This window comes from Equus asinus, chromosome 9, assembly GCF_041296235.1.
Source record: "Equus asinus isolate D_3611 breed Donkey chromosome 9, EquAss-T2T_v2, whole genome shotgun sequence".
NCBI classification, from domain to species: domain Eukaryota; kingdom Metazoa; phylum Chordata; class Mammalia; order Perissodactyla; family Equidae; genus Equus; species Equus asinus.
The window spans coordinates 27250863-27278624 of record NC_091798.1 but is presented as its reverse complement, the minus strand read 5'-3'; the positions used below and the strand labels follow the sequence as shown (position 1 = coordinate 27278624).

The following is a 27762-nucleotide window of genomic DNA, read 5'->3' as shown; positions in this document are numbered from 1 at the left end:
AAAGTTCTGTAATGGGGGGAGCATAAATGCAAGAAGTGGATTTAGGGGCTAGAGAGACTTTCCCAAAGTTAACAAATGTTGGTGACATTCTCTTCTGGCATGCCAAAGTCCCCCCTACTCAAAACCCACATTCTCTGTCTCCCCATTTCTCCACCAGGAAGATCCTTATGTGATGCTCAAGAAGAATGCCAACCAGTTTGAGGGCAATGATCGCTACGAAGGCTACTGTGTGGAGCTGGCGGCAGAGATTGCCAAACACGTGGGCTACTCCTACCGTCTTGAGATCGTCAGTGATGGAAAATATGGAGCCCGTGACCCTGACACAAAAGCTTGGAATGGCATGGTGGGAGAGCTGGTCTATGGAGTAAGTTCTCCACACTATGGGGAATTGGAGGGCAGAGGCAGAGGGTTTGAAAGTAAATCACTTGGTAGTTGGCTGGTCCTGCCCACAGATGCTGATTGGACCCTAAAATTTACTATTGTTGCTGCTGAAAAGATGAGGAGTCCAAGATCCGATGTTTTAAGACATTCTTTGTTCAGGTTCCTGGTCCCAGCTCCCTCAGCCCCACTCAGCTCAGTCTTGTGACTTCAGTTGATCATCATCCAACACAAGTGATAGTTTGTGAAACAAAGGCTGACTGCTGAGCTGTCACTTCCCTGCTCAAAGTCATTTACGGCTCCGTCAATATGAATTTCTTCCTTGGTGTTAGATGCACCCTAGATCCAACCTAACTTTCTAGTCACATGCCCAATACTCGCTCTCCTGCACCTTCCGTTTCAGCCCAACCACCCCGAGTCACTCTGTTCTCTAGAGTGCTCCCTTCCATTTTGCATCTCTAAAATCCTACCCCTTCTCTAAATCTGTATCAAATATTACTTTTTCTAGGATGGCATCTCTTTCTCCCCATAACAGATACGAACTCCCCTTTTTAACTGTTCTTGCCTTTCACTCTAGCATTTAGTTTCTGCTTCTTTTATGGCTTACCCTGCCTTGTATATAGGTTATCTATGTAATAGGGGTGGGTCCACTCCGTCTTTATATCACTCACTACACTTGAAATAGCACCATGTGCAATTGCTATAAAATCTTCAATAAACTGAAGCATTTTTGAGAAGCCACTGAATGCCTGAATTGTTTGAAGTATTTAGAGAATCATTGAGAAATAAAAGATATGATCCCTGTCCCCAATGATCTTAACATTTTATGGGGTGGAAAAAACAATAAGAGAGAATAATTAAAAAAAAAAAAATGACGTAGAGTCAAGGAGCCTAAATTGTATAGTTCAGGCAAGAGGCTAACATGAGTTTGTCCAGCCCTCAAGAAGGGTGTGGAACTTGAAAAGTGGCCATATTCAAATAGAGAGAAAGGCAACCCAGGAAATTCTAAATTATAAAAAATAGAATGATGATGGAAATAAGTAAGGTGTGAGAGGAGAGTGAGAAAACACTGATGAGTTTTGTAGAGGGCTTGAGTTAAGGAGTAGTCAGGGATAAGTTGGGTAAGAAATGACAAGGGGAAGAGTGTGGCTTGCCTCAGTGGGCAGTGGGAGATCGTGAAGATACTTGAGGAGAACAACAAAAGGCAATGGAAGAAGAATCCAGCCACCACGTGCGGGCAAGGGACCACCACGGCTTCACTCACAGAAACTGAAGACTCCAGGCTGGGTCTTTGAGCTGAAGCATATGCCGAGTCTCAAGTTGATGTTGAGTTTTGGTCAGGAGGTAACCATTTTTAAATCTCATTGTCTCATATCAAAGCAAGAGGACTCATGATGGCCATGAGAGCCATGCAGAGGGAATAGAAAGAAAGAAGAGATGAAATAAAGACAATCTTCCCTAGGAAGGTGGCTTTCGAGATACCTAGGAAGATGGTTAATGAGTCAAGGTGTGTAAAGTGCTTCTACCCTTTCTCCTCCCTCTACTACCTCTCACTTTGGGAAGTTCCACTGAGGAAAGATACAGACCTGGAGAGTTAATGCTGCGTCTGGAGGCTGGTTTCCATGGGAACCTCCATCAAGCGCTTAAGGTCATCCCCATGGCAACTGCTGTGAACTATTCACCTCCACCAGCTTCATCTTTACTTCACCCCATGTAATGTGGTTCCCTCAGTAAAAGGCTGGTAATCTGGGCAGAAAAATGTCGTGACCACCCTGAGAGCAAGCCCCTCAATAGCCCGCAGTCAGTGATGGGTCACTGGCTTCTCAGTAACAAACCACAGTTACCTCTGGATGACTCAGCTGCCAGCCGTCCCCCATTTCCTCCCCTCTGCCAGGCGTGTCCTTCTATCCAGTAAAAGTTAGTCTGAAGACTCCATGATGGCTCCAATTGCCTTCCCTTGATTTTCTCTCTGGCTTTTCTTTTCTATCGCCCTAAGGAAGAATAGAGGAATTTGGGGAAGTATCTCTCAGCCACAAACAACCATCAAGGTCAAAATTCATTTGAAGACCTCCAAGTTTATTCTTTCTGTGCCTTTTAAATAGCTAAATCCATCAGGGTCTCTCTCATCTTCCTTTTACTCCCTCTTGTTCTTATCAGCAATTGTAGTAGGAACAGTTCAGCACATAGTATGTGCCAGGTGCTATGCTAAATACCCACATTATTTCATTTAATCCCCATAACAACCCCATAAGGTGGACATGATTATTTTCCACAATTTTTTAGAATGGACACTGAGGCCCAGGGAGGATAAATAATTTGGCAAGGACATACGGCTAGTAAAAGCAAAGTTGGGACATGCAGCTGTGGCATTTGTGCTCCAGGCTGGGACACGCTACCTCTGTAGAAATCACACTCTCCATGTACCGGACCATAAGGCCAATATTAACTGGTGGTGAGAACAGTAATAGCGTCTGCCTTAATCACAGGGCACTTTCTTGTCTGTCCTTTGTCATGGTGAAACAAAGACAGTGAACTTTGGAGACAGACACCTAGATTTCACTTCTGACTGCCAATTTACTGGCTACATGACTCCTGCAAGCCATTGAACTCCTCCGAGAGTCACCTCTGAAAACCAGGGAAAGTGGATCCTTTATCACAGGGGCGGGAGGCGGGGGTGGTATTCACCTACACAGTGCCTGACTCAGAGCAGATCTCCATTCCTGATAGTTTTCTTCACTTTTCGTTTTTATCTACCGCATCAAAACTGTTCACTCTTTTCCCGGGATTGTTTCTAGACATCGCGTATTTTGTTTTGGGATCTCCTAGGTGAGTGGTTCTCAAAGCGCAGTGTCTGGACCAGCAGCACATCACCTGGGAACTTGTTAGAAATGCAAATTCTCAGATCTCACCCCAGACCCACTGAATCTAGAAACTCTGCCACCTGTGTTTTTAAAACCCTGCAGGGGATTCTGATGCATGCTCAAGTTTGCGAGCCACTGTCCTAAGATGTCAGCTTAAGGAAATAACGTTGACCACCTGCAAAGGGCTCACGCATCACGCTACTCTCACATATATGAATTCTTTTGACCCTCACCAGACAATCCTGCCAAGTAGGTAAAGCAAAAATTATGTTTTCTAAATGAGGAAATTGATATCCAAAAAGACAACTGTCTCACTTAACGCCACGTGGTCAGTGAGTTGCAGAACAGAGCAGCCGGGTCTGCTTTGCCCGATAAGCTCTGCCCTCGACGGATCCTGCAGGGCTCCAGGCACTACCTGAGGGGCTGGAAATCAAGCCCCAAGGCTTCTCAGCCAGCGTCAGACCAGATAAAGCGCCGCTGCTTCACACAAACCACCTGCCCTCTTTGAACATGAGTTTCTTATCTGTAAAATGAGGTCATTGAAGGTAGCATCTCCCACTGTGTGTGTGTCCTACACACATGCATGCCTTTGGACGCTCGGGGATGCATGGCGAAATATTTTGGAAGTACTGCATCTACTTTCCCCTCTCCGGAAAAGTTCTCAGCGCATGGTGATTTTTTTTAAAGGTTCTGAGAAGTCCCGCCTCAAAGTAACCTGTTTAAATTCGTGTTTCCCAATGTTTATTTTCATCTTATACTTATTAATATCCTTCCAGAAATTATGTTCTATGGAACAAATCTTGTAACTGCCGAAGGAACTAAGCACTAAGATGTGGTTTTATGATTTTTGCAGTCCATAGTCCTTTTTATTAACTCCCATCAGGAGGCATAAAATAAATCTATTCCTTTTAACACTTTCTTTTTTTTTTTTAAGATTGGCACCTGAGCTGACGTCTGTTGCCAATCTTATTTTTTTTCCTTCTTCTCCCCAAAGCCCCCCAGTACATAGTTGTATATTCTAGTTGCAGGTCCTTCTGGCTCTACTATGTGGGACGCCAACTCAGTGTGGCCTGATGAGTGGTGCCATGTCCACACCCAGGATCCGAACCGGCGAAAACCTGGGCTGCTGAAGCGGAGCGTGTGAACTTAACCACTCAGCCAAAGGCCGGCCCTGCCTTTACCACTTTCAAAGCTGGTTTTTATCCACCTCCATTCTGGGCTAGTCCCTCTAAGTCATTTTTTTTTTTTTTCACACTTTTCTTCCCCATTCCTCTTCTATCTATGTTAGGTTACAGAAAAAAGAGTAGATATCTTCTTCCTTGCACTGGCTTATAAGTGTTTGTAAAAATTATCAAGATTTGTGCAGTGGGTGTTAGGGAAAAAAAACAGAGTTACTATAAAATTCACACCGGACTCCACATTGCTTTATGGAAAGTTTCTATAAGTGAGAACTTAAGTCATTCTGAAGTCAGGCTTTTATTCCACTTAAAGCACCTTCTCAATAATCCCAGCCAATGAGAGTAACCAGAGGAAATCTCTAAGCAACAGCAGCCGGCGGCTAAGCAGGGTCCCCGCCTGCACCGCATCTGTCACCAGCCTCACATCTGGACCATTGTGCAGCATGATAAGTGGAAACCGTTCGCCTCAAACAGACTTTCATAGACCCATCTCTCATTTTAAAAATGAATGTTGTGGCCTCTGTCCGTGGAACCCTCTTGGATCTTCAGGATCTCTTGATCTCAGGCCAACAGAGCAGTGGGTTTTCATTGCATAGATGCCAGTGCTTCTGCCAGTAGGGGGAGGTGGGAAAGACAGAAGAGCAAGGCTGGATGCCCAAGGATGAGCATTTCTTGCAACCTTTTATGTTTATCTACGTACTGGACTTGAATTTTAAAAATTGAATTATTTATATATTTCTTCACAGTCTTCCTAGAAAAATAGCTGTGAGCCTGCTTTTCCTTCTCTCTGCCAGGCCTTTGCTCACATGATTCCCTCTTCCAGAGCAGCCTGTCAAAGTCCTACCCATCCTTCAATGCCAGATTTCCACGTCACCTTGTTGATGATGCAGTCCCGATCTCCCCAGCCAGAATTGATTCCTCCTTGTTCTCCTGTAGCGTTTTGTGTCTCCTGAATAGCACATATCCAGCCTATCTTGTAGATCGAAAAATTGTGTGTGGAGGTGTGTATGGGCGTGTGTGCATATACCCACCTCTCCTATTAGTTTTTAATTCCCTGAGTGTAGGGGCCATGGCTTACCTTCAGCCCCATCCTAGGGCTTGCACATAATGAATGCCCAAGAAATGTTTACTGAGTTAAATTCACCTCCACTATCTTGTTAGCCAGGACTATCTTGGTTGCAGGTAAAAGAAACCCAACTCAAACAGGTTTAGGTAAACAGAAGGACTGGTTCATGTTCCTAGGGACAAATAGAAGAATATATTGACACATGTTCCTAAGGAGTCCAGGGCAAGCCCTGAATTTAGAGTTGCCCAAATTATTTCATCATGGGTCAGCTTCTGCATCTCTCACTCTGACTCTCGGGGCTAATGCTCATTAAACCAACCTGGGTCCTATGCCATCCTTGAAAAATCATTCTGGCCAGGAATTGGAGTACACTGATGGCCAGATCTAGGTCATGTGCTTCACCGCGTAACCAGAGCGACCATTTGAACACAGAGGTCTGAGAGTAGGGCAGGAGTGGTTCTTCTACCAGAGGAAGGAAGCATGGCTGCGTGGCAGAAAAAACAACAGACATCACAACAGCCTCCTTCTAGAAAGGTGAAGAAGACACCGCTAACAATTAGAGCTGTCAAATAGTGGGATAGTCTCTCCTCTAAGATACTGAGCTGATCGTTAATTTCTCAGAAACATTTTATAGAGAATAGGGGGTGTTGGACTTCTGAGGTTCTTTCCAACTCTCATTTCCTTTAAGATAGAAGAGAATATTCACAGTAAAGAGAGAGACGAGAGAACGGAGGACTGCTGAGCTCAACTGCATTTTTCTTCTCTATTTGTTTTGCAGAGAGCCGATGTGGCCGTGGCCCCTTTAACTATCACTTTGGTCCGGGAAGAGGTGATAGACTTCTCCAAGCCATTTATGAGTTTGGGGATCTCCATCATGATAAAAAAGCCACAGAAGTCCAAGCCGGGGGTCTTCTCCTTCCTTGACCCTTTGGCTTATGAGATCTGGATGTGCATCGTCTTTGCCTACATTGGAGTGAGTGTCGTCCTTTTTCTGGTCAGCCGCTTCAGCCCCTATGAATGGCACAGTGAAGAGTTTGAGGAAGGGCGGGACCAGACAACCAGTGACCAGTCCAATGAGTTTGGGATATTCAACAGCTTGTGGTTCTCCCTGGGAGCCTTCATGCAGCAAGGATGTGACATTTCTCCCAGGTCAGTCAGCTCTTCTCAACCCTTTTGCCTAGTGCTATATTTTTCTTGGAAAAAACAAATATTGGAAAGTTAAGGGATAGGAATTATTTCCCAACTTCATCATATTCAGTTTTTCAACTATGCTTACAGTCAACTGTCCATTGCATGCTGTGGGTTATCTGGACACCTCCTATGTCTGGACCAGCTCTGTGTGCTATCTGGTTGATGTGTTATGTCAAGATTAATAGGCATAATCATAACTCCAATATTCTATAGCTGAAAGGTACAGAGAAAGGATGAGAGGACGGTATGGTAAAACTAACATCTATTGAGCACCTACCGTATGCCAACCAAGGTTCTGAGTCCTCTACATGCATTATCTCATTGAATCTTCACAGAAGCATAAGGTGACCCTCTCTTCATCTCCTTTCATAAATGAGGAGCCACAGAAATGTTGGATATCTTGACAAGGTTACACAGCTTGTAGCTGTGGGAGTTGAGATCCAGCCCACCATCCCATACTACTTCTGAATGGTGGGAGGAGCACTGAACTATGAGTGGGTTTTAGCACTGGCTCCACCATGCTCTGTGGCCCTGAGCAAGTTGCTTGACCCTCATAGACCTCGGCTTCTTCATCTTTAAGAGAAAAGAGTCTGTTTTTCTTTGTTCTGAGAAAGACTTCGGAAATCAGCCAGTTCCAATGGTGATGTAAATTTGTAATTTGTAAGGTTCAAAAATGGCATTTCGCAGAGGTGCCTCAGATATTGCACTGAGACTACTGGGGTGACCAAATCAGCGAGGTTTCAGCCCCCCACATGGAGCCAGAGTAGCTCCATTTTTGTCTGTTTTATATATTAGACTAGTTAATACTGTTTCTCTTGAAAAAAAGATTCTGAAGCTCAGAAAGAATGGAGGAAGGGTGGAAAGGAGAGGGTGGGCAAAAGAAATTTGAAAACAACCAGTCCAGACAATTCCCACATTTACTGAGCTCCTATCTTTGAGTGTGACGTTCTTTCATCTACATTCTGGAATATTCATGCCACAAATCTCCTCCAATATACCTGATAACAAGCGCTGACTATATTTCCTTTTACAAGTGCTTAATGTCTATGAACTCTTTGTCCAGTAGACAGTCCCTTGTAGATTACCAAGTTTCTAAAAAATGCAGGGAGGCGTGGCTTAGAATTTGGCTGCTATGGATAGATTCACACACACTCTCATTTTCAGGGGGCATAATTACACAAATATCAAAGGCTCACGGACATGTGCTGGAGGCATCTTTACTACGTCTCTTTTGCATTTGAGTGTCCATGAGGATCAATATACCTGAGTAACGATGGAATAAAATCTTCCTCAGGAGCTTCCCTCAGCGCTCATTTTTGCCTGCTGTATAATTCAGATAGTGTCATCATTCACCATTATAATCTTGTTTTTCTTTAAATAAGAAGACAGTCGGGGGAGGGGGTGTGCGTGGGAGAGGAAGTGTGAGACTGGATGCTTGGCCAATACTGGCAAACACATGGTGAAGAGTAGATAGAACCAAGCAGGGGAAAGGCTTGCTTAAAAATAAATCAGGCCAGTAGATAAACAGTGGGAAGAAATGATTCTTATCTAGTCAGTATAATGTAGGGCCGTGAAAACAAGCATGTGTCTGAAAAGATCCACTGGCTTGTTTTTTTCTCCATTATTTCCTTCATCCAGTGGGCATCTTACCTCCTAAATATGGCACCCCTGTTGTCTGACCTCAGACTCCCCACCATTCCTCCAGAGGTCTCATATTGGTGGACCATGAGCTGAATCCTCTACCACGCATGTTTCTGTTTGATCTGCATGGAGTTTGGCAATGGTTGTCCAAAACTGAGTGGCAGCTGCCCTCTTCAGCTGATCCACGCGTTCCCCACTTCACCACCACCCACAGCTGACTGTCTTCATTCCTTTGTTACTCAGCTGGTCCTTGAGAGACTGTTTGAGTTTGTGACCTGTGGCTGCAAGAGGATTTTCAAACTGTGTTTCCAGGACTTCTGAGGGTTCAATAGGATATCTTAGGAACTGACGTTGAGGTGAAGATGAGACTGAGCGGGAATGCGCGCGGGCTCCCTCTTCCCCATAATTGATAGAACGACTCCACTCTGCGTCTCTGTTTTTTCTGGGTAAAATGGAAATACTAGTTCCTATCTCAAGTATTATTGTGAAGTTTAAAAGAGATTGATATGTATAGAACCCATAACACAGTATCCAGCCAGCACATAGGAAGCACTATAAAACAGATGCTGTTTTTTATTATTTTATCAATTTTATATATTGGGCTTCTACTAAAACTTCACTAGAAGAAAAGGTGCTCACCCTGATTTGAAAGCCACTGGACTTCTCTCTTCTGGGGAAGGCCAGGGGCAAGGCAGAAAGAGCCAGTGGTTCACTCCAGAAACCAGCAATACCTGGATTCCTGAGGTTCTTCCCCATAGGAACCAGGGAGAAAGATTTGTCACTTTGAATTAAAGGGTCTGACAGACACAGGAGTAAACCTGCCAGAATAAGGGGTTTTATCCGCTTGAGATGGACTCTTCCTTATCAGGCCTACCCTGGCCAATCCCAGAGCTTAGAGGCCTGTAGAAATACCCTGACTCAGAACATGCATCATAATGTTTCTTGGAAATATATGCGAAAGAGAGAAGGTATATAGTTCATCTCACTAGAGCCAGAGAAAAACACAAGGATACTAAGATAGTGATGAGAGCCAGGACGAGGCAGACGACTGCAAACACCAACAGAAGCTGTGGTTGCTGTTGTTTACATATTTCCTGTGGAAGTCAGCAAGTTTCATGAGCCGCTGATATGCACGGCACCATGTTAGACACTGAGTGTTGTGACGGGAGGTACTTTTAAGTGACTTGTGTACTTTCAAATGAGCTTCAATTAATTGTTCTTACTATTTACTTGAAGAATATATCATAAGTCCTCACTAATTTAGAATTTGGGGAACTAAGTTCCACCTAAATTGCTTACATCTGCACTCACACACAAGTAGCTTGATCTTTTTTTAATCTCGTCAAAGTTCATATTAATGTCTGTTAGCCAAACGCCAATGAAATGTGGCCAAATGTGGTTGTCTGCATGTAACAAAATAGTCCGACCGCAGTAATAGGAACAGATAGAGAGCTGCCTTTCTTACATCGTAAGAAAAGCGGAGGCAGACAGTGGCTCACAGTTCAGTGAAATCAGGATCAGCTGTTCTGTGATTCTCTTGGCCTTTCCTTCGTGTTCGCAAAATGGTGGCTCCCATATTCTGCCTATATTCCAGCAGCAAGAAGTGGAAGAAGTGTTGCCAGCCATTTCTGTGTTTGCATGAGAAAAACAAGTTTCTGGTCACTGTAGGTATGTATTTCTACAGATGTAAGAGAGGATTAATCCATCAAATGTTGTAATTGAGCACTTTCTAGGATCTAAACCTGGCCTTAGGTGCAAGGCCAAGCATTATGGCAGATGTGAAGAACCAAGAAAGATGAGTTCAGACCTCTGACTTTGCAAGTGAGTAGAAGAACCAAGATACAAAAAAAAGGTAGATAATAAAGCAGAATATGTATTTGAATGATTCCCAAGTGCAAGATTTATAGTCAATTGGTAGGAAAGAGAGAAAGATCACTGAGGACTAAGATGATCTGGGCTGGCTTAGTAGAAAAGGAGAGACTTGGGCTCGTCCCAAGGATAAAGCCAGACTTACAGAAGGTCCTCCAGGTAAGGCAGTCAGGTGAATGGGGGGAGCCCAAGCAAAGAAGGGGAAATGACTGTGCCTTGAGACTAAGTATCCCATGATTCAGATAGACTTGGGTTTGAATCCTTGTCCAACAGTTATTGGTTGTAAGATTTGAGCCAGTAACAACTGCCAAGCCTGTTTCCTCAACTTTAAAAAAGGGGCCATTTATACCAATATCATAGGATTCTTACAAGAAGACATGAACAAACAGAGGCTGAAGCACATCGCCCAGTGCCTAGCATATACTGAGGGTTCAAAAAATCTTAATTGTCGGGGCTGGCCTGGTGGTACAGTGGTTAAGTTCGCACATTCCGCTTCAGCAGCCCAGGATTTGCAGGTTCGGATCCCAGGTGTGGTCATGGCACTGCTTGGCAAGCCATGCTGTGGCAGGCGTCCCATATATAAAGTAGAGGAAGATGGGTACAGATGTTAGCTCAGGGCCAGTCTTCCTCAGCAGAAAGAGGAGGATTGGCAGCAGATGTTAGCTCAAGGCTAATCTTGCTCCAAAAAAAAAAAAAGGAAACCTTAATTGTCTTTCCCTTCTTTTGTGTTAATCACCTCACTTCCTTTCTACTTTGTCCCTGGCCTCCTGCCAATCATTTGTATTGTCTTCTAAGAGTTTTCTGAGGCTCACTGACGTGCATCTTCTTATCTGGCTGTGCTCCTGGCCCAGCACTGGCCAGAGGGAAGTCCAGAGGCTGTTCCCAGGAGGAGGGGGAAGGCTGCCAGGTGCAGTGTTATGACTCGAGGATATTGGCAGCCTCTCTCATTCCATCCCAGGGTTGTTTCTCAGCTCAAGCCTAGATAGGAACTGGTTCTGAGCTTCTGCCTGCTTCCCTGGCAAAACTCGTCTCCTGGGCAACGACCCTTCCCTGCTAAACCACACTGCCCACAGTCCCCTCCTCATCTCCCGGGCACCTGGTTTTGTTTCTTAGTGGTCAGCATTACGATGATTTTCTCTGTATCTCAGAGTGACAGATACTGGTTTTGCAGGACTTGTAATATATGCAGGCTTTTTCAACAGAGTAATTCAGAATATGAGCTCTGGAGTTAGATCTGGGCTTAATCCTGCCTCCTACACTAATTTGCTGTGTGACCCTGGGCAACTAGCTTTGCAATTTAGAGCCTCTATTGCTGCATAACAAGCCACCCCAAATTTGTGGTGTAAAACAACAGCCATTTTATTATCTTTACAGATTTTGTGGGTCAGGAAATTTAGAAAGGGGCACAGTAGGATGGTTTGTCCCTGATTAAAGATGTCCAGCACTTCAGATGGAAAAACTAGAAGGCTGTGGATGACATGACAGCTCAGGGATGGAATTATCTGAAGGTTCACTCACTCAGCATGGTGGCCAGGTTCCAAGAACAAGGGACCAAAGAGAAGCAGGCAGAAACTGTTTCACCTTTCCTGACCTACCGTCAGAAGTCACATAGCATAACTTCTGCCATAATCACAAGCCCCGCCATGTCAAAAGGGAAGGAACATATATTCTACCTTTCAGTGGGACAAGTGTCAAAATCACATGGTGAGAACAACATGTGGAATGAGAGAGGTTGCTGTAGCATATTTGGAAAATACAATCTGCCACACCTTACATAAAAGTAAAGGTAACACTTTGGAATCATTGTGAAAATTAAATAAGATAAGGTATTTAAAGTTCTTAGCATGGTGCCTGACATGCAATGAGTACTCAATAAAAGGCATGTGTTCGTTCATTCTCTCTCTCTCTCTCTCTCCAAGTAGGGATACATACACATATATATGACATTTACAATCAGTGCTTATTAATATGTAGTCAGTACTTACTAATATTTCGTGTCCTTAATGGCTGCTAGTAATTATTTAAGTTAATGAACCTATAGATTAGATCCTTAATGAATCTCCAGAATAGAGCCTTAAAAGTCAGGTAGTTTCTTGTCTAATCATCTCATTTATACTTTGGGAAACTAAGGTTGAGAGAGTCCACGTAGACGGTTCAATTAACACTGAGCATTTTATAATCCAGACTTAGATGAAGCATTTTTGTTGAAAATAACTCAAGTGACCCTTAACAAACCATGAGCAATTTTTCAAAAGACTGATGTTTAGGTTTCAACACCTTTCAGGTTACGTAGGGCCTTGATGTTCCTCAAAATCCCTGGAGGCAGATGAAAAGAAACAGGAGGAGAACAAGGGCTTGATGGGCTCCCATTTTGCTTATCTGAACCAAGTTACGACATTTGCTTTTTTGAGACTATGTATTGTTCCTGCTCCCCACAGCCAAGGGTCCCCACATCTAGGCAGTATTGGTTCAGTGAATAAGCAAATCAGAACGATGAGAATTAGCAAAGTTGAGTTTCTGTGCCTTTGTACCCCTGTGCTGAGAAGTAGGGCCAAGGGGAACAGAACAAAAGGGGCCTGGTTTCGTTTTCCTCACCAAGGCTGAGTAGGGAGCCTGGCTGAACAAGGACAGGAGTCTGATATAGCTGTGGCCAAGTCACCTTGGGCAAGTTACTTCCCTTCTCAGACCCCAGATTTCACAGTCTGAATGATCTGACATTCTACAACGGAAAGTGTTTACTGAGCTCCTGTGATCAGTTCTCTCCTTAGAATGGTGGAGAATACACAGAAATAAGAAATGCCAAGTCTTTGCTTACATGATGTTTATAGTCTAACTGGGGAGATTAAGACTAACACACAAGGAACGGTGAACTTACAAAGCTCAGGATTATCTTGGGCCCCAAGTGCCATCCACGAGTGACCCAAAAGGGAGAGACGGATGCTGGTAGAAGGTCAGTCCTCATCCACCCATCTGGCTGGAGAAGAAGAAAGGGCAGATACATCATTAAACTGGAAGCAAATCCATCAGGTTTCCCCACAAAGCCAACGGCTCTTACATTTCCCCGTATCTGCTAATCAGAACTCAAAGGGGGAAAGGAGAATTGTCATGTTTATGTAGGGAAGATTCATAGTTTATTTTTTTAGACCTTCAACCTCTTTTTCAGTCAGTGAGCTTTTCCCCCTTAAATTTTATATAACATACTAAGCAAAGGAAGATTTTATTTGGAGTTAAGTTCTCCTCATAACTTCCCTCTTTGACACACAATTGGTTTTGTTTTTGAATTTTATTGAAGTATAACACACAGATAAATAAGTGCCCAAGTCATAAATATACAGCTCAATTAATCTTTTTAAAGTGAAAACACCTGTGTAATCAGAACTCACATTAAATAGAATACTACCAGAATCTCAGTCACCTCCCCTTGTCCCCTTCTCCATACAGAAGTAACGACTGGCCTGACTTCTGACATCATAGATTAATCTTACTAACTGAGCTGTTTTTGAATCTCATAAGTGGAATCATACAATATGGACTCTTTTGTGGATGACCCTTTTGCTCACTGGGATGCTGTGAGATTCATCCATCTACTACATGTACATATATATACTACATATAGTTTTGGTTCATCCATTCTCACTTTTGTGTAGTATTTCATTTTGTGGATATACCACAATTTATTTATCCATGAATAAATCCAGAAGTTTGACTATCTTTGCAGATGAACATTTTGGTGTTCCCAGCGTGAGGCCATTATAAATAATGCTGCCATATATATTCTTGCAAAAGTATTTTGATGAACAAATGTGAATTTCCATTGGTAGATACCTAAGAGAAGAATTCTTGGGCCTCCTTATTTATAATTTCCTCTCATAGATTCTGCCAAATTGTTTCTTAAACAAATTTACACTCCTCAGCGATATATATGAGTCCCAATTGCTCCACATCTGCCTTTTTCATTTTAGCAAGTGGGTGTGTAATAATATCACATTATGGTTTTATTTTGCATTTACCTGATGACTAGTACCTTTTGCATGTTTATCAGCCATTTGTATAGCCTCTTTTATGGAGTACCTTTGTAAATCTCTTGCCAATTTTTCTGTTAGGCTGTCTTTTTCTCATTGTTGTGCAAGCATTCTTTATACATGCTTGATACACATCCTTTTTCAGATGTCTATATTATCAATATCTTCTGTTCTGTGGTTTGTTTTTTGACTATCTTGACAGAGTGATATGATGAACAGAAATGAATAGTTTTAATGTGGTCCTTGCAGCAAGTGTTTTCCTTTATGGCTAGCAGTTTGTGTCTTGCTGAAGACGTCTTTGCCTACCTCACAGTCATGGAGATACTCTTCTATGATTTCTTCTGAAATTTTACCTTTCACGTTTAGATGTACATGTCTTATAGATATGTGCAAGGTACAGGGTCTAGACCTTTTTTTGGCAGTGGATATCCTATTGAACTAGTGTGATTTATGGAGAAGGTCATCCTTTTTCCCACTGCATGCTCCTTTCTCATAAATCAGGTCACCAAATGCACATCAGTCTGTTTCTGGACTCTTGATTCTGTTCTCTTGATATCCTTGTCTATTGTTGCCCCAATACCACCGTATCTTAATTACTTTAGCTTTATAATGTCTTCATAGCTAGTAACCAGATGTCTGGAGAAGCTTGCTCCTGGGTGCTGAAACAGAGGCTGGTTCCTTGATTCCTTTCGGGGAGGCGGGGGGGGAGTGGTGTAGAAGGGATTCTCAAATGAGATCATATGTGCAATGTTTCTCTAACTGTGGGATACTCTGATTCTCTTGGAACACCAGTGACTGTGGTCCTTCTCAAAGCTCTAGAACAAATCAATAGCTGAGACTCTTTCAGTGATTTTTCTGAAGAGTGTTTCAAAACATCTAAAAGTGATGTATAAAGCTCAGAACACTTATGAGCAGAAAAGGCATCCTTTAGCATCCAAACATGGAACATGCAACACTCTAGAGACTTCCAGAGCAAAGACAGAGAAGGATTAATTCTCTTTCATTTAAATTAACCTAAAAGAAAAAAATTCATGTCAAATGACATAGAAGGTAGTGGGGAACAAAAATGAATTTGATGTGCATTCAAAACATAATTGTTTTATTGACTCTTATTCTCAACTCAATGTGTGCAGAAAGCTGTGGATTGCATTGGCACACCATGAGAGAGAAGAACAAGTAAAAAAGGTAGGAGTTTTTCAGGTAGCGTGTTTTGTGCCAGTTGAGTCTAAGGGTATTACTAAGTAATGGATGTGTCGAGGCAGTTAAACTAGGGGTATTGATTGAGTTGTGAATCACCCAGTTCTCTGCACATCAGAATAAAAATAACTCACAGAAAAAGCAAACTCATCCAGAGTCTTGAACCAAAGAGCAAAAACTGTTCTGTGCAAAATTTGGTTCCATTTCATCTTGTGAATTTTCCACCCCTGCTTAAGTCAACTGTGGTGAAATACTATGGCTTTGAAAAGGATAAACAATGCTCCCTTTCTGTTGCAGCAAAACAAAACCCCCACATTCAGTAAATCAAAACTGTACTGTTAAAATGAGGTTGGAATTTAGTAGGTTTTGGGTAGGGTGTAAGATTTTGCATTTCTAACAAACTGCCAGATGAAGCCAATGCTGCTGGTCCAAGAACTGCATTGTGATAAATAAATCTCTAGGCTGACTCTGAGCTCCATGAGGGTAAGGACCTTATTGTCCCACTCACCACTCTAATGCCAGCACCTACCACAGAGCCCTGATGAATATATATTGAGTGATGAAATAAATGAATAAATATCTAAATATTATTTGTGATTTGCATTTGTCAATACATTTTTATATTGGTAGACATGGAAAAAGTTTAACAGTATGGACATAAATACAGAATAAAAATAGTCATGGCCTGATGAAGAAGGTATGATGGAGAGATGTAGGAAGTAAAATACATAGGAAAATATTATCAAATTATAAAGGGTTTTGAAAACCAGGCAAAGGACTGAATATTAGACAGGAAATAAAGAATGAATCAGTAAGTTCATAAATAGAAGAGTGATGGCTGACAGTTTTCTTTTGAGATGCTTAATCTGGTGGCATTGGGAAGCCTGGGAAGAAAAGCAGTAGGCAGCATATTGTTGCATTAATCCAAAAAGGAGACGATAAGGTCCCAGACTAGCTTCTAGGCAGTTAGGAAGTAGGAAGAACTGATGAATACCACCTATGTTTCAATGATATGAACTGTTCTCTCCCATTACATCAGACTGCAACTTTTCTGACTCAACCAAATCATCCAGAGCACTTTGACCTAGGTTTAGGCATGTGAGGCTTTAGATCTTGGACTCTGAGGTAACTAGAACATAGCACTTTGTCAGTCACAAGGTCACATGTGTCTAGAGACAAGGTTCAAGTGAGAAGTCCTCCCTGCTTCCAGGTTCCCTCCCTAAAGTCTGCTCTGCACACTTCAAATCTAGCCCTTTAGCCACTTTGATTAGACTCTTAATTCTTTCCCAACACTGAGGGATAAATCCTAAGCTTATTAATGTGGCCTTCAAAGACCGTTGAAATCTGGCCCCTGCTTTCCTGGCCTCATCTGCCTCTGCCTGTCTGTCTGTCTGTCTGTCTCTGTCTCTCTCTCTCTATCTTCATCTCTATCTCTATCTCTACCTTTCCTATATTCTGACCTCTCTTCTGTACTATTCCTTTCCAAACTCCTGGACCCTCTTTGAATTTTCACCTCTCTGTCTCTTTGCCTGGAGAGTCTATCCCACCCCTTCTCAGTCTATTGGACTTATTCTCCACAACCCAGCTCAATTATCACTCTCTCAGGAGAATCTCTTCTGATCTCCTCCACTCCACTTGCTAGGACAGTCTGTAGCTCTTGCCTCAGAACTCCCATGTATTTTTCACATATTTCTATTAATTCTTAGGACGTTGTCTGTGATTCTACAATTTCTCTCTTTTCCTCAACTAGAATGTGAGCTGCCTAAGAGCAGAGTCCTATTTTTATTCATCTCTGTATTCCAATTTCCAGTAGAGGGCCTGGTGCATACCATTCACTCCATAATGTTCCATGTCTGTATATGGCACTCATAGAAGTACAGAAGTGTCACTAAGGCCCTGATAAGAAAACAAAAACGTTTGCAGAGGTGTCTTGATTGTAGCATGCCATACAGAGCATGAATAATCTAAAGCAGACACCAGGGGAATCCACACCAGAGGTCTCAGGTCAGTAGACCAAGAAGATACAATTGCAGACACATCAGGACCATGGAGAGCTCCAAGGGAGTTGGCCGGACTCTGGGCCCAGTAATCTCAACTCATCATAATAGCTATTTTACTCTTGTGAGATCAAAGAAATTAGCGGAGCATATTCTTGAGCCACTGATATAAACCATGTGAATTGCCGTAGGAATTATATGTCATATTGTGTTAACTAGGCTGGCTACCGCTACTTCATTACCTAATAAAGAGCAGACAACAGAGAGTTTATTCATATGACACCAAATTCTTTATTTTCCGTAAATGTCAATTAAAATAAAGTGGTAGTAGAAATGGACTTTACTTTGAGATAGAGCCATTCCTGGAAAGCTATACATATGAACAATCAAGTTTGGGCTAATTAAATTCTGATCTAACTGCATCATGGGAGGGTGGTATTTAAATCAATGTACTCTTTGATAAAGACCCCCTGTGTGTCTGTTGTACCAATCTTGATATTCATAGGTTCCAGCATCTTAACTCAGAGGATGCCTATATTAAGGGACCCATCAGAATGTGAAAAGGCAAGTGTTTCACAGCATTTTCCTTTGCCAGATCATCTCTCTCAAGGGGAGTCAAGTGAGTGAAGCAGATTTGAGTTATTTTTAGACTCAAGAAGAGTTATTCCTCCTTAGCAAATGGAACATTAAACAAAGACCCAGTGATTCTGTGATCACCTCAGTTTCCCTCAAATTGCCACAGTGGCTGATTATTCAGTCCTTTGTGTCACTCTCCCCAGTGGAGCAATTGGAGTTAAATTAGACCCATTTCCCTGTAATTCCGTTGGGTTTTTCTTCACAGTTGAATGAGAGAAGAAAAACAGTTGACATACCAAGTCTCTTTCCAATTATTAAGATCTTCCTTACCTTAAGGTATTTTATATAAACTTGGCCCCAGATTTTCTTCCTAGTCCCATTCTAATTTTAAAAAATAAATATTCAAAGATTCTCCAGCAATGAATATCATTAGCCTGCCACAATGTACATAACACAGTGCTAGATAGTAGAGGGGAGAAAAACATTTATTGAGTATTCAACAAATATTGATTGAAGGCTCACTAAGTACCTGCAAAAGAAATGAAAGACGTGGTCCTTGTTTATGAAAGAGATTGAGGAAAAAAAAGGAAAAAAAAAGAAATTTGCATTTATTGGTAATTTACCATTTACATTGTGCTAGGATTTGCACACGTTATCTAACTTAATGAACTTACAATTTAGTTTAAAAAGAATGAGAAGGATGATGATGATGATAATAGTAATAGTGATAACATTTGTTTAACACTTACCATGTGCATGACACTGTTATAAGTGCTTTGCATACATGATCTACTTAAATCCTACATTACTCTGTATTAATCTGTAACAAGCCACTACCTATGAGGTAGGTTTAATTACCCTTGCTTTAAAAAAGAAAAACTGAGATTCAAAGAGGTGAGGGAGCTTTCCCTAGGTCACACAACTAATAAAGTAAGGAGCCCAGATTTTAAATCATGTCTGACTAGTTCCAAAGTGTGTGTTCTTAACCGCCCACCATACTGTCTCCCTTATAAATCACTTAGAAATGCTAAGATCTGTCATATTCTGACCTGAACTCCCTAGAAAGGCATCTTTTGTCCCATTTAAGCTGAACTGTTCACTATTCCCCAATCACCTCTGTGCCTTTTTTCACTCCTTATTCGTTGTGGTTCTTTGAGTTCTTGTTCTTCTTGGTGGAAGAAAGCTCTGAGCTTGGCGCTGAAGAATGAATAGGACTTCAGTGGTGAGGGAAGGAAAAGTTGGTTCAAGTGAGGTAGAGGGCAAGCTCAAGCTCACAGTTCTAAAAAATTAATAAATATGGAGCATGCAGACTAAAAGTGAAGCCATTGGAGATAATTTCTGGGATTGTGGGGTGGGTGGGGAGAAGGCAAAGGGCCCAATCTGTTCTGGACCCTGCCTGTCTCTCGAGCGTCAGAGCACTTCTCTCTGCCTCCCTCTCTGTGCTGCAGCCACACCAGCCTCCTTCTGGTTCCTGAAATGCACCATACTTGGCTTTTTATTAGCTCAGGACCTTTGCTTTGCATTCTCTCTACCTGCATGTTTCCTTCCTCTGCCCCTACTTTCCCTAATGTTCACAATAGCAATTAAGTAACTTATTAAGTTATTATGCACTAAATAACCGTCACCTATGCTGGAATGTAAGCTCCAGAACTCCTTCGTATGTAACTTCTTATCCATCAGGAGATATCTGGCATCCAGCCTAGTGTCTGGCTCATAGCACATGCTCAGTAAGTATTTGTTGAATGAGGGGTTCCTCCTACCAAGGATTTCCCTAAGAGCAGAGATTGTCCTTGATGTTTCACCAGAGTAGCTGTGGAAGTATTGAATAAAGAAGGAAAATTGCTAAGACGTGACAGTATCTAGCTTCATAGTTGCGTCTACTTCCAGGCTCTCAACGAAGGTGGATACCATATCCCTGTATGTATGCAGGCCAGGCTCAGTCTGCAACTCCAATCAGTCCACCATATAGGTACTTAAATGCACTGTTCCAGGCCCTATGCTATGCAGAAGGGACGGATACAGTAACAGGCAAGGCACAGTCCTGCCCTCAAGGAGTTCACAGTCCAGTAACCAGGCAATTGCAATGTAGCGTGATGTGTGCTATGTCAGATGAAGAGCAAGATATTGTGGGAGCACAGAGCAGGGACCTAAACCCAGATCAGGGGATAGGCCAGAGACGACTTCCTAGAGGAAGTTGCATTTAAGCTAGAACTTGAAGGGTGAGTAGATAATACCCAAGTAAAAAGACAGGGAAGGGGGTTTCAGGCAAGAGGAACAGTAAATGCCTTGTGAGCTGTTGTCAGGAACTTGGATCTTTTTATTTTATTTTATTTTATTTTATTTTATTTTATTTTATTTCATTTTATTGTGATAAGAACACAACACAAGGTCTGCCCTCTTGAATTTTTAAGTGTACAATACATCATTTTTGACTATAGGAACAATGTTGTATAGTAAATCTCTGGAGCTTATGCATCCTACTTAACTTAAACTTTATGCCACTTTGCTAGTAACTCTCCACTTCCCCCTCAGTGCAGGGGAGAGATTTGATCTGATTTACATTTTTAAAGGATCCCTCTCTAACTCAGTGTTTCTAAACCAGGCATAATTTTGCCCCCAGGAGACATTTGACAAGGTCTAGAGACACTTTTGGTTGGCAAAACTGGGGAAGGAAGGCTACTGGAGTCTAATGGGTACAGGCCAGGGATGCTGGAGGTGAGGGAGAGGGCCCAACAAAGTGGAACAGGTCTATAATACAGTTATTTGTATAATTCTTTCTATAAAAATTCTGACCTATGGGGCTGGCCCCATGGTGTAGTGGTTAAGTCTGGCGCCCTCTGCTTTGGCAGTCAGGGTTCACAGGTTTGGATCCCAGACATGGACCCACATACCACTCATCAGCCATGCTGTGGAGGCATCCCACATACAAAATAGAGGAAGAATGGCACGGATGTTAGCTCAGGGTTAATCTTTCTCAAGCAAAAAAAGAGGAAGATTAACATCAGATATTAGCTCAGGGAGTCTTCCTCACCCAAAAAAAAGTCTGACCTCAAATTTCCATGTTTTCTTATCAAAAGTGCATGTATGTACACCCTAGTATGTTATGCCCTTCTACAATCATTTCCATAAGAGAAGAGAGGAAGTACTAAGCAAACTGAAATCTTTAACCAAAATTCACATAGATTGAAATTGGACAGGGAACCTGGACAGAGGCAAGAGCCTTTTGCACATAGTCAAGATGTGATTAAACCCATTGTGATAGTGATTCATAGTTCATGTTTGTCAAGGAGACGGACTCACCTCTAGCCTTGTGTGTGGTCTCTGGGGGTTTGGGATGGCTGAACCCAGAGCTCATTTTAATGGCATCTTCCTGGATTCAAAAAGAAGCTTCATTCTTCTCTGGTTCTTTAAATCTGAGAGATAGTCTTATCCTGAATATTATCATTAGTGGTGTAAAGTACAATGCCCTAGAGTAAGATCTGATCACGCCTATGAGTTCTTTTAATTTTCTAGTCCCTTCACACCTCCAAATAAGGATTTTCTTGAGAAAACAGGATGGACCTTCTAATCCTGCATTAATCAAACTGCATCTCCCCTCCACCACCCCTCTCAGTATTTGCTTAAAATACTCATCTAGGCTAGAACAAGGGACACACACAGCCTCTTAACCAGGTTTTGAACTGAGATTGATAATCTTAGTTAGAAGTAGGCTTTTGGCATAGGCTGGAACAATTATTGGAGATCATTAAGCAATGATCTTCTTTTTTGCATTACCTCTGATTCTATCAGTAAAATATGAAGGAAACCAAATTAAGGTCAAGGATGTATTGGGTTGGGTTGGAAACCTTGAAATTTAGAGTAGGTCAATCTTCAATTGGGAGGATAAGGGTGGTGACATATGGCAAAGATGCAACATATGATCTTAATCATAATAATAATCACAAGCACTGTTTATCTGGTGTTTGCAAACACTGTCTCATATAATCATCATAACAACTCTTTGAGCTAGCAATTATAACTATTCCATTTTTACAGATGAAAAAAATGAGGTTCAAAAAGATTGCATAAACTGGCCAAGACCACACAATTAATAAGTGGCAAAACTGGGGTTCAGATCCCAAGCGATCTGACTCTAAAACCCACTGGGTCAATTACAGTCCTATCCTTCCAAAGCAATACGGTAGCAAAACCCCTCAGCTTGAGGTCAAGGATTTGCCTTCTAAATCTAGCTCCAACATTAATTTTGAGGGTGACTTTGGGAAAAGTCATTTGATCTCTCTGAGCCTCAGCCTGGTTTTCCTCACCTGTAAAATAATCAGGACGACCTTGATGATCCCAGTCACTTCCAGCACTTGGTTCTGATTCTAACTTGTGATATCAGAACCTGAAGTCCTCTCATTTGCAAGGAGTGTTTTGATTTTCAAAATACAGTCAACTATGATTGTGTTTGATCTTTACAACAACCATGAGGCAGGCAAGCATTATCCCTTCTCTTGTATTTTACATACAGATGGGGAAACAGACTTGAAATGAAGTAGGTACTTTGTCCGTGGTTAACACAGCTGCTCCCCAGTCAACTGCTCTAATATACCAGGTATTTCCCCACCTCCTTTATCTCAGGTATTTTTCTCCCTCCTGGGGCCTATCCTATTTCTCATTCCTATGAAGATTTCCATTATTAATTTAAATGTTAACTGCTAAGAAACTAAAGGAAAGGTGGAGACAGGGCCCCCATCACCACCAGGGTACTACGCTGGAGCTGAGGAACAGGAACAGGGCAGACTCAGCTCCCCAGGAGCAGCGCCTGAGGAACAGGGACTCAGGCTGAGCATCCATCCAGACAGGATGCAGGAAGAGGAACAGTGGATGTTCCTGCAGGTTGGGAAATGCAAGGTTGTAGACGCATTGTTCAGGGCACGGTAGCTGGCTCTTCACCAGCAATTGTAGGATCCTACTAGAATATTTGCATTTCCTAGTGTTTCCCTTCTCAGGAAATGTCACCATTCTCTTCTGAGATGCCCCAACCAGAAACCTAGGAGAGAAGAGTAGGGATATAGGATGGCCTAGAGCTTGAAGGTAAACTCTGAACTCAGACTAGCTGTGTGTTGATCGGAAGACAACTAACCTTGCCAAGCTTCAATTTTCCCATTCATAAAATGGAGCTAAATACTACTTCCCTCCTCGTGTGCAGTGAGAAATAAATATAAACATCTTGTAGAATGTCTGGCACAAAATAGTCGCTCAAAAAAATGGAGCTCTCAAAAATTAGTGATCCCTCTCTTTTACCCTCTATAGCCACTCAGTCTTCAAACAGAGATTCTACCTCCTAAATCTACTTAAGTCTCTTCGCTTTTCCTCCATCCATGCTGCTACCGTGTGGCCCGGGTACTCATCACCTCTGACCTGGGCTCCTGCAATATTGCCTCTTCATCTCCATGCTTCCATTCTTGCTGCTACCTCACCCCAATCCATTCTCTACTCTGTGAGGTAGAGTGATTTCTTGAAATATGTGAATTGGCTCATATCACCCCCTGCTCTCCATCCCTCACTGTCTTTCTGCCACAGACTCCTTCCAGTACCCGAGGACCCTGCATGGCCTCCTCCTCAGCCTCATTTCCCACTACCCTGCACCTTCCCCACCAAGGCCCCTACTATATCCCTCTGCTGTTCCTCCACTGGAGAGACCATTTATCTCTTTCGCTACCATATCTTTGGTTCTTGTTATTTTCTCTGCCTATAGCCACCTTCCGTACAACACAATCTTTTTCTGTGGTGAACTAGTTCTTCAGGTCTCGGCTTAGAAAGTCCTTCTTCTGGTAAGCCTGAGAAGTACTGTCAGCACCAGGCCTTGCACACAGAAGGTACTTGATAAATATCTGTAGAATTAATGACAATGAGTGACAGCATCAAAGCTGACTCGGTGTTCACTTCTCAAATCCCCACAGACTGAAGACAAGCTGGGCTCTAAGTCGGGGCCAGGGTTCAGCTTCTAGGTTCCGTCAGGACCCAGGGCTGTGAGACATATAATAATGCAGGCCCTTCCCTGACATTCCCACTGGGTTGAGAGCACACTGGCAGTAAATGATGAATGAGCTGCTCAGCCCCTAGGGCCCAGACAGGTCCCTCAGACGCATGTCCCCCTCTTAATCTTTTCCCAACTTCATCTTCCTTCCCACCGGCTTCCCTTTTTCACCTAGCCAGTGAGATACATTCCATCCCTTACGGGAAGAAGTTTTATCATGTCTCTAGAAAATTCTTTTCTAATCTGCCATAACTTTAAAAGCTTGAGTTTTCATGACTGCTAATTAGAACTGTCAATTTAGTATAAGTTACTGAAGAAGTGAAATCTCTTGGGATAGAAAAAAAAAACACTAAGAAATTACTTTGGCAGTTTTCAGAGTGATTTATGAGGTATATTGTTGATGATCTGATTATCTCTTCTTCAAATATATTCTGATAGAGCGTTAACGCTCTCTGTAATAAACTCACACAGAACATTCAAATCCCTATTAATAAACTAGCAAGGGGAACACATGGGGGGATATAAGCAGACAACAAATGTTTGGCATCTAAAGTGAATTTTATTTTCAATTTTGTGTCCAATCCAAAGAACTGCTGAGTGCCTAACACAGTCGGGGTTGTGAAGGGATCAAAGTTGAAGATGCGACCCCTGCTCTGCAGTTGTTTAAGATCCAGCTGTGCAAGGGAGGAGGAGGAAAATTCTAAAACTAGGCAGCGCATGAGTCAGAGAGAGAAAAAGGAGGCAACTCTGGAGGACTGGAAGGAGAATGGGGCGCAGCGGTAGACTGTGAGTGTGAGGGCAGGGACTGAGGCCAGCTTGTTCTCTGCTGCATTCCCAACAGCGTCAGGCATGTGACAGCACTCGATAGAGTTGGAACAGAGATGGGAGATGGCTAGAAGGACAGTCAGGTCCTAGTTCTGACCCTGTTACTTAGAAAACATGTTACCAATCACTATCCTTTCTGAACCTCAAGCACTTCAAGTGTAAAATGGTGACCGCGAAGTGAAAACTTCTCCCTAGGGGATTGTTGTGGGTAAGAACTTGTGGTTGCCATGAGTGCCGTCCACCAGATATACCCAGCTCTCTTCCACTTGTGCACAGGGTAGGATTGCTTATCTCTTTCCAAGCTGGTGCTAGATACCACCATTTCATTTCATCTGTCCGATGACATGTGAACAGAAGTGACATGCGTCACTCCTGGGAAGAAGCTTTAGAGCCAGTACGCGACTGGGGATGTTCCAGATGATGGCTGCTTTGTCAGTCTTGTCCCTAGAAGGAGAGTGAGGGGAAAATAGCTCCCAACCAACCCACCATGTACATGTGGCATGAAGAAGAAATATACCTGAAATATAACAAGTGTTGGCAAGGATGAGGAGAAACTGGAACCCTTGTACCCATTGATGGGAATTCAAAATGGTACAGCTACTGTGGAAAAAGGTACGGACGTTCCTCAAAAAATTAAAAATAGAAGTACCATATGATCTAGCAATCCTACTTTTGGATATTTATCTAAAAGCTTTAAAACAGGGATCTGGAAGAGATAGTAGCACTCCCATATTCATTGCAGCACTGTTCTCAATAGCCAAGGTGTAGAACAACCTAAATGTCTATCAATGGATGAAGGAGTAAAGAAAGTGTGGTATATATATACAATGGAATATTATTCAGCCTTAAAGAAAAAAAAACATTCTGCAATATGTGACAACATGGATGAACTTTGAGGATATTATGCTAAGTGAATAAGCCAGGCACAGAAGGACAAATGTTGCATGATTCTGCTTATATAAATCGTCTAAATAGTCATATACATAGAATCAAGGGGTAAAATGATGGCTGCCAGGGTCTGGAGGGAGGAGAAGTGGGGAGCTGCTAATCAATGGGAATGAAGTTTCAGTTAAGCAAGACAAATAAGTTCTAGAAATCAGCAGTGCAACACTGTGCCTGTGGTTAACAATACTGTATTGTATGCTTAAAAATGTAAGAGAGTAGATCTCATGCTGAGTGTTCTTACCATAATAAAGTAAAATTTAAAAGAAGAAAGAAAGAAATACACCTGGTTGTTTGAAGCAAAGATTTGAGGATCTTTTGTTATCACTGCATCTAGAATTTAATCACAGCATAACATCACAGCATATAGAATTTAATAAGAGAAAAAACCCCTCATACAACCTAGGGTTTAAATAAACATGATAGCTGCAAGGGGACAAAAAGTGCTGCACTGGAAGGGATTGCACTTGGCTGAAGGGGTTGGGAAAGTCTTCTTGGAGATGATGTCATCTGAGATGGATTTTGAAGTTGGTGAGGATATCTAAGGAGATATACACATACACACACACATAGACACACAGAGTCATGCATCACTTAACGACAGGGATACATACTGAGAAATGCATCGTGAGGCAATTTCATTATTGTGTGAACATCATAGAGTGTACTTACACAAACTTAGATGGTATCATCTACTACATACCTAGGCTATACCGTAGTAATCTTATGAGACCACCATGGCATATGCAGTTCATCGTTGACCAAAACTTCATTGTGTGGCGCATGACTGTATGTGTATATATACATGTAGGGAAGCAAGAAGAAGATAAGAGGAATGCAAGAATGAAAGCACTCGGAACAGACCGGGAAGATGAGTGTGGCCAGAGCAGTGAATGACTAATAAAAACAGTAAAACGCCATGGATTAGGCACATACTACGTGCCAGTCTCTGTCCTGCATGATTTACGTGTATTTATTCTTCATAACATCCTTGTATTAATTTTCTGTTGCTGCCATAACAAAACTTATCAGCTTAAAACAACACAATTTTATTATCTTACAGTTCTGTGAGTCAAAAATCCAATATGAGTCTCACTAGGCTGAAATAAAGGCGGCGGGAGGGCTGTGGTCATTTCTGGGGGATCTAGAGCAAAACCCATTTCCTTGCTCGTTCAGGTTGTTGGCAAACTTGAATTCCTGTGACCATAGGATTGGGGCCTTATTTCCTTGCTGGCTCTCAGCTAAGGGCTCTTCCCAGCCTCCTCATCCCTTGGCTCATGGCCTTCTTTCTCTGTCTTTAAAGACAGAAATGGAGAATCAAGTCCCTCTCACCTCTGAATCTCTCCTGGCTCTTCTTGTCTCATCTCTTTGACCAACTCTCTTCCACTTTTAAAGGCCAGCGTGATTACTCTGATCCCACCTGGATAATCACCCTGCTTTAAGGTCCCTAATGTTAATTCTATCTGGAAAGTCTTTTTTGCCATTTAATGTAACATATTCATAGGTTCTAGGGATTGAGGCACGGATGTTTTGTGGGAGGTGGTCAATTTTCTGCCTACCACATTTGATTTTGTACGTGAAGCTGAGACTTAGTGTGGTCAGGAAACTTATCTGAGGTCACCACCTTGTTCGTGGCAGAATGGCTTTTGATCCCAAGAAGCCTGACACCAGAGTCTTTACTCTTAACCACCTACTCCATCCAGAGAACATCAAGGGGGAAAAGTCGAGGATAAAGCTAGAACGGAACAATAGGGTGGGGATTTATTGCATCCATACTCAAATGGCAGACACAGAGACAGTTTAAAGGAACACTGCATAGTGATTTCCAGTCATAGTTTAGTTTTCTATTGCTGTGTCACAAATTATCACAAACTTAGTAGTTTAAAACAACACTCATATTATTACCTCGCAGTTCTGTAGGTCAGAGCTCCAGGATGGCATGACTTGGTTCTCTACTCCGGTTCTCACAAGACTGAAATTAAGGTGTCAGCCAGCTG

The 27762-nt window shown here is 42.3% G+C and overlaps 1 protein-coding gene across 7 annotated transcripts in view; it reads left to right on the top strand.

Annotated features, from left to right (window-relative positions):
- Positions 1-27762, top strand: part of GRIA1 (glutamate ionotropic receptor AMPA type subunit 1) — a 293687-nt gene that overhangs the window by 208064 nt on the left and 57861 nt on the right. For all 7 annotated transcript variants that reach the window (XM_070517177.1, XM_014846916.3, XM_014846918.3 and 4 more), the window contains exons 10-11: positions 158-364; positions 6262-6632. In XM_070517177.1, coding sequence (XP_070373278.1) covers positions 158-364; positions 6262-6632 — 578 coding nt within the window. The remainder of the gene's footprint in view (positions 1-157; positions 365-6261; positions 6633-27762) is intronic.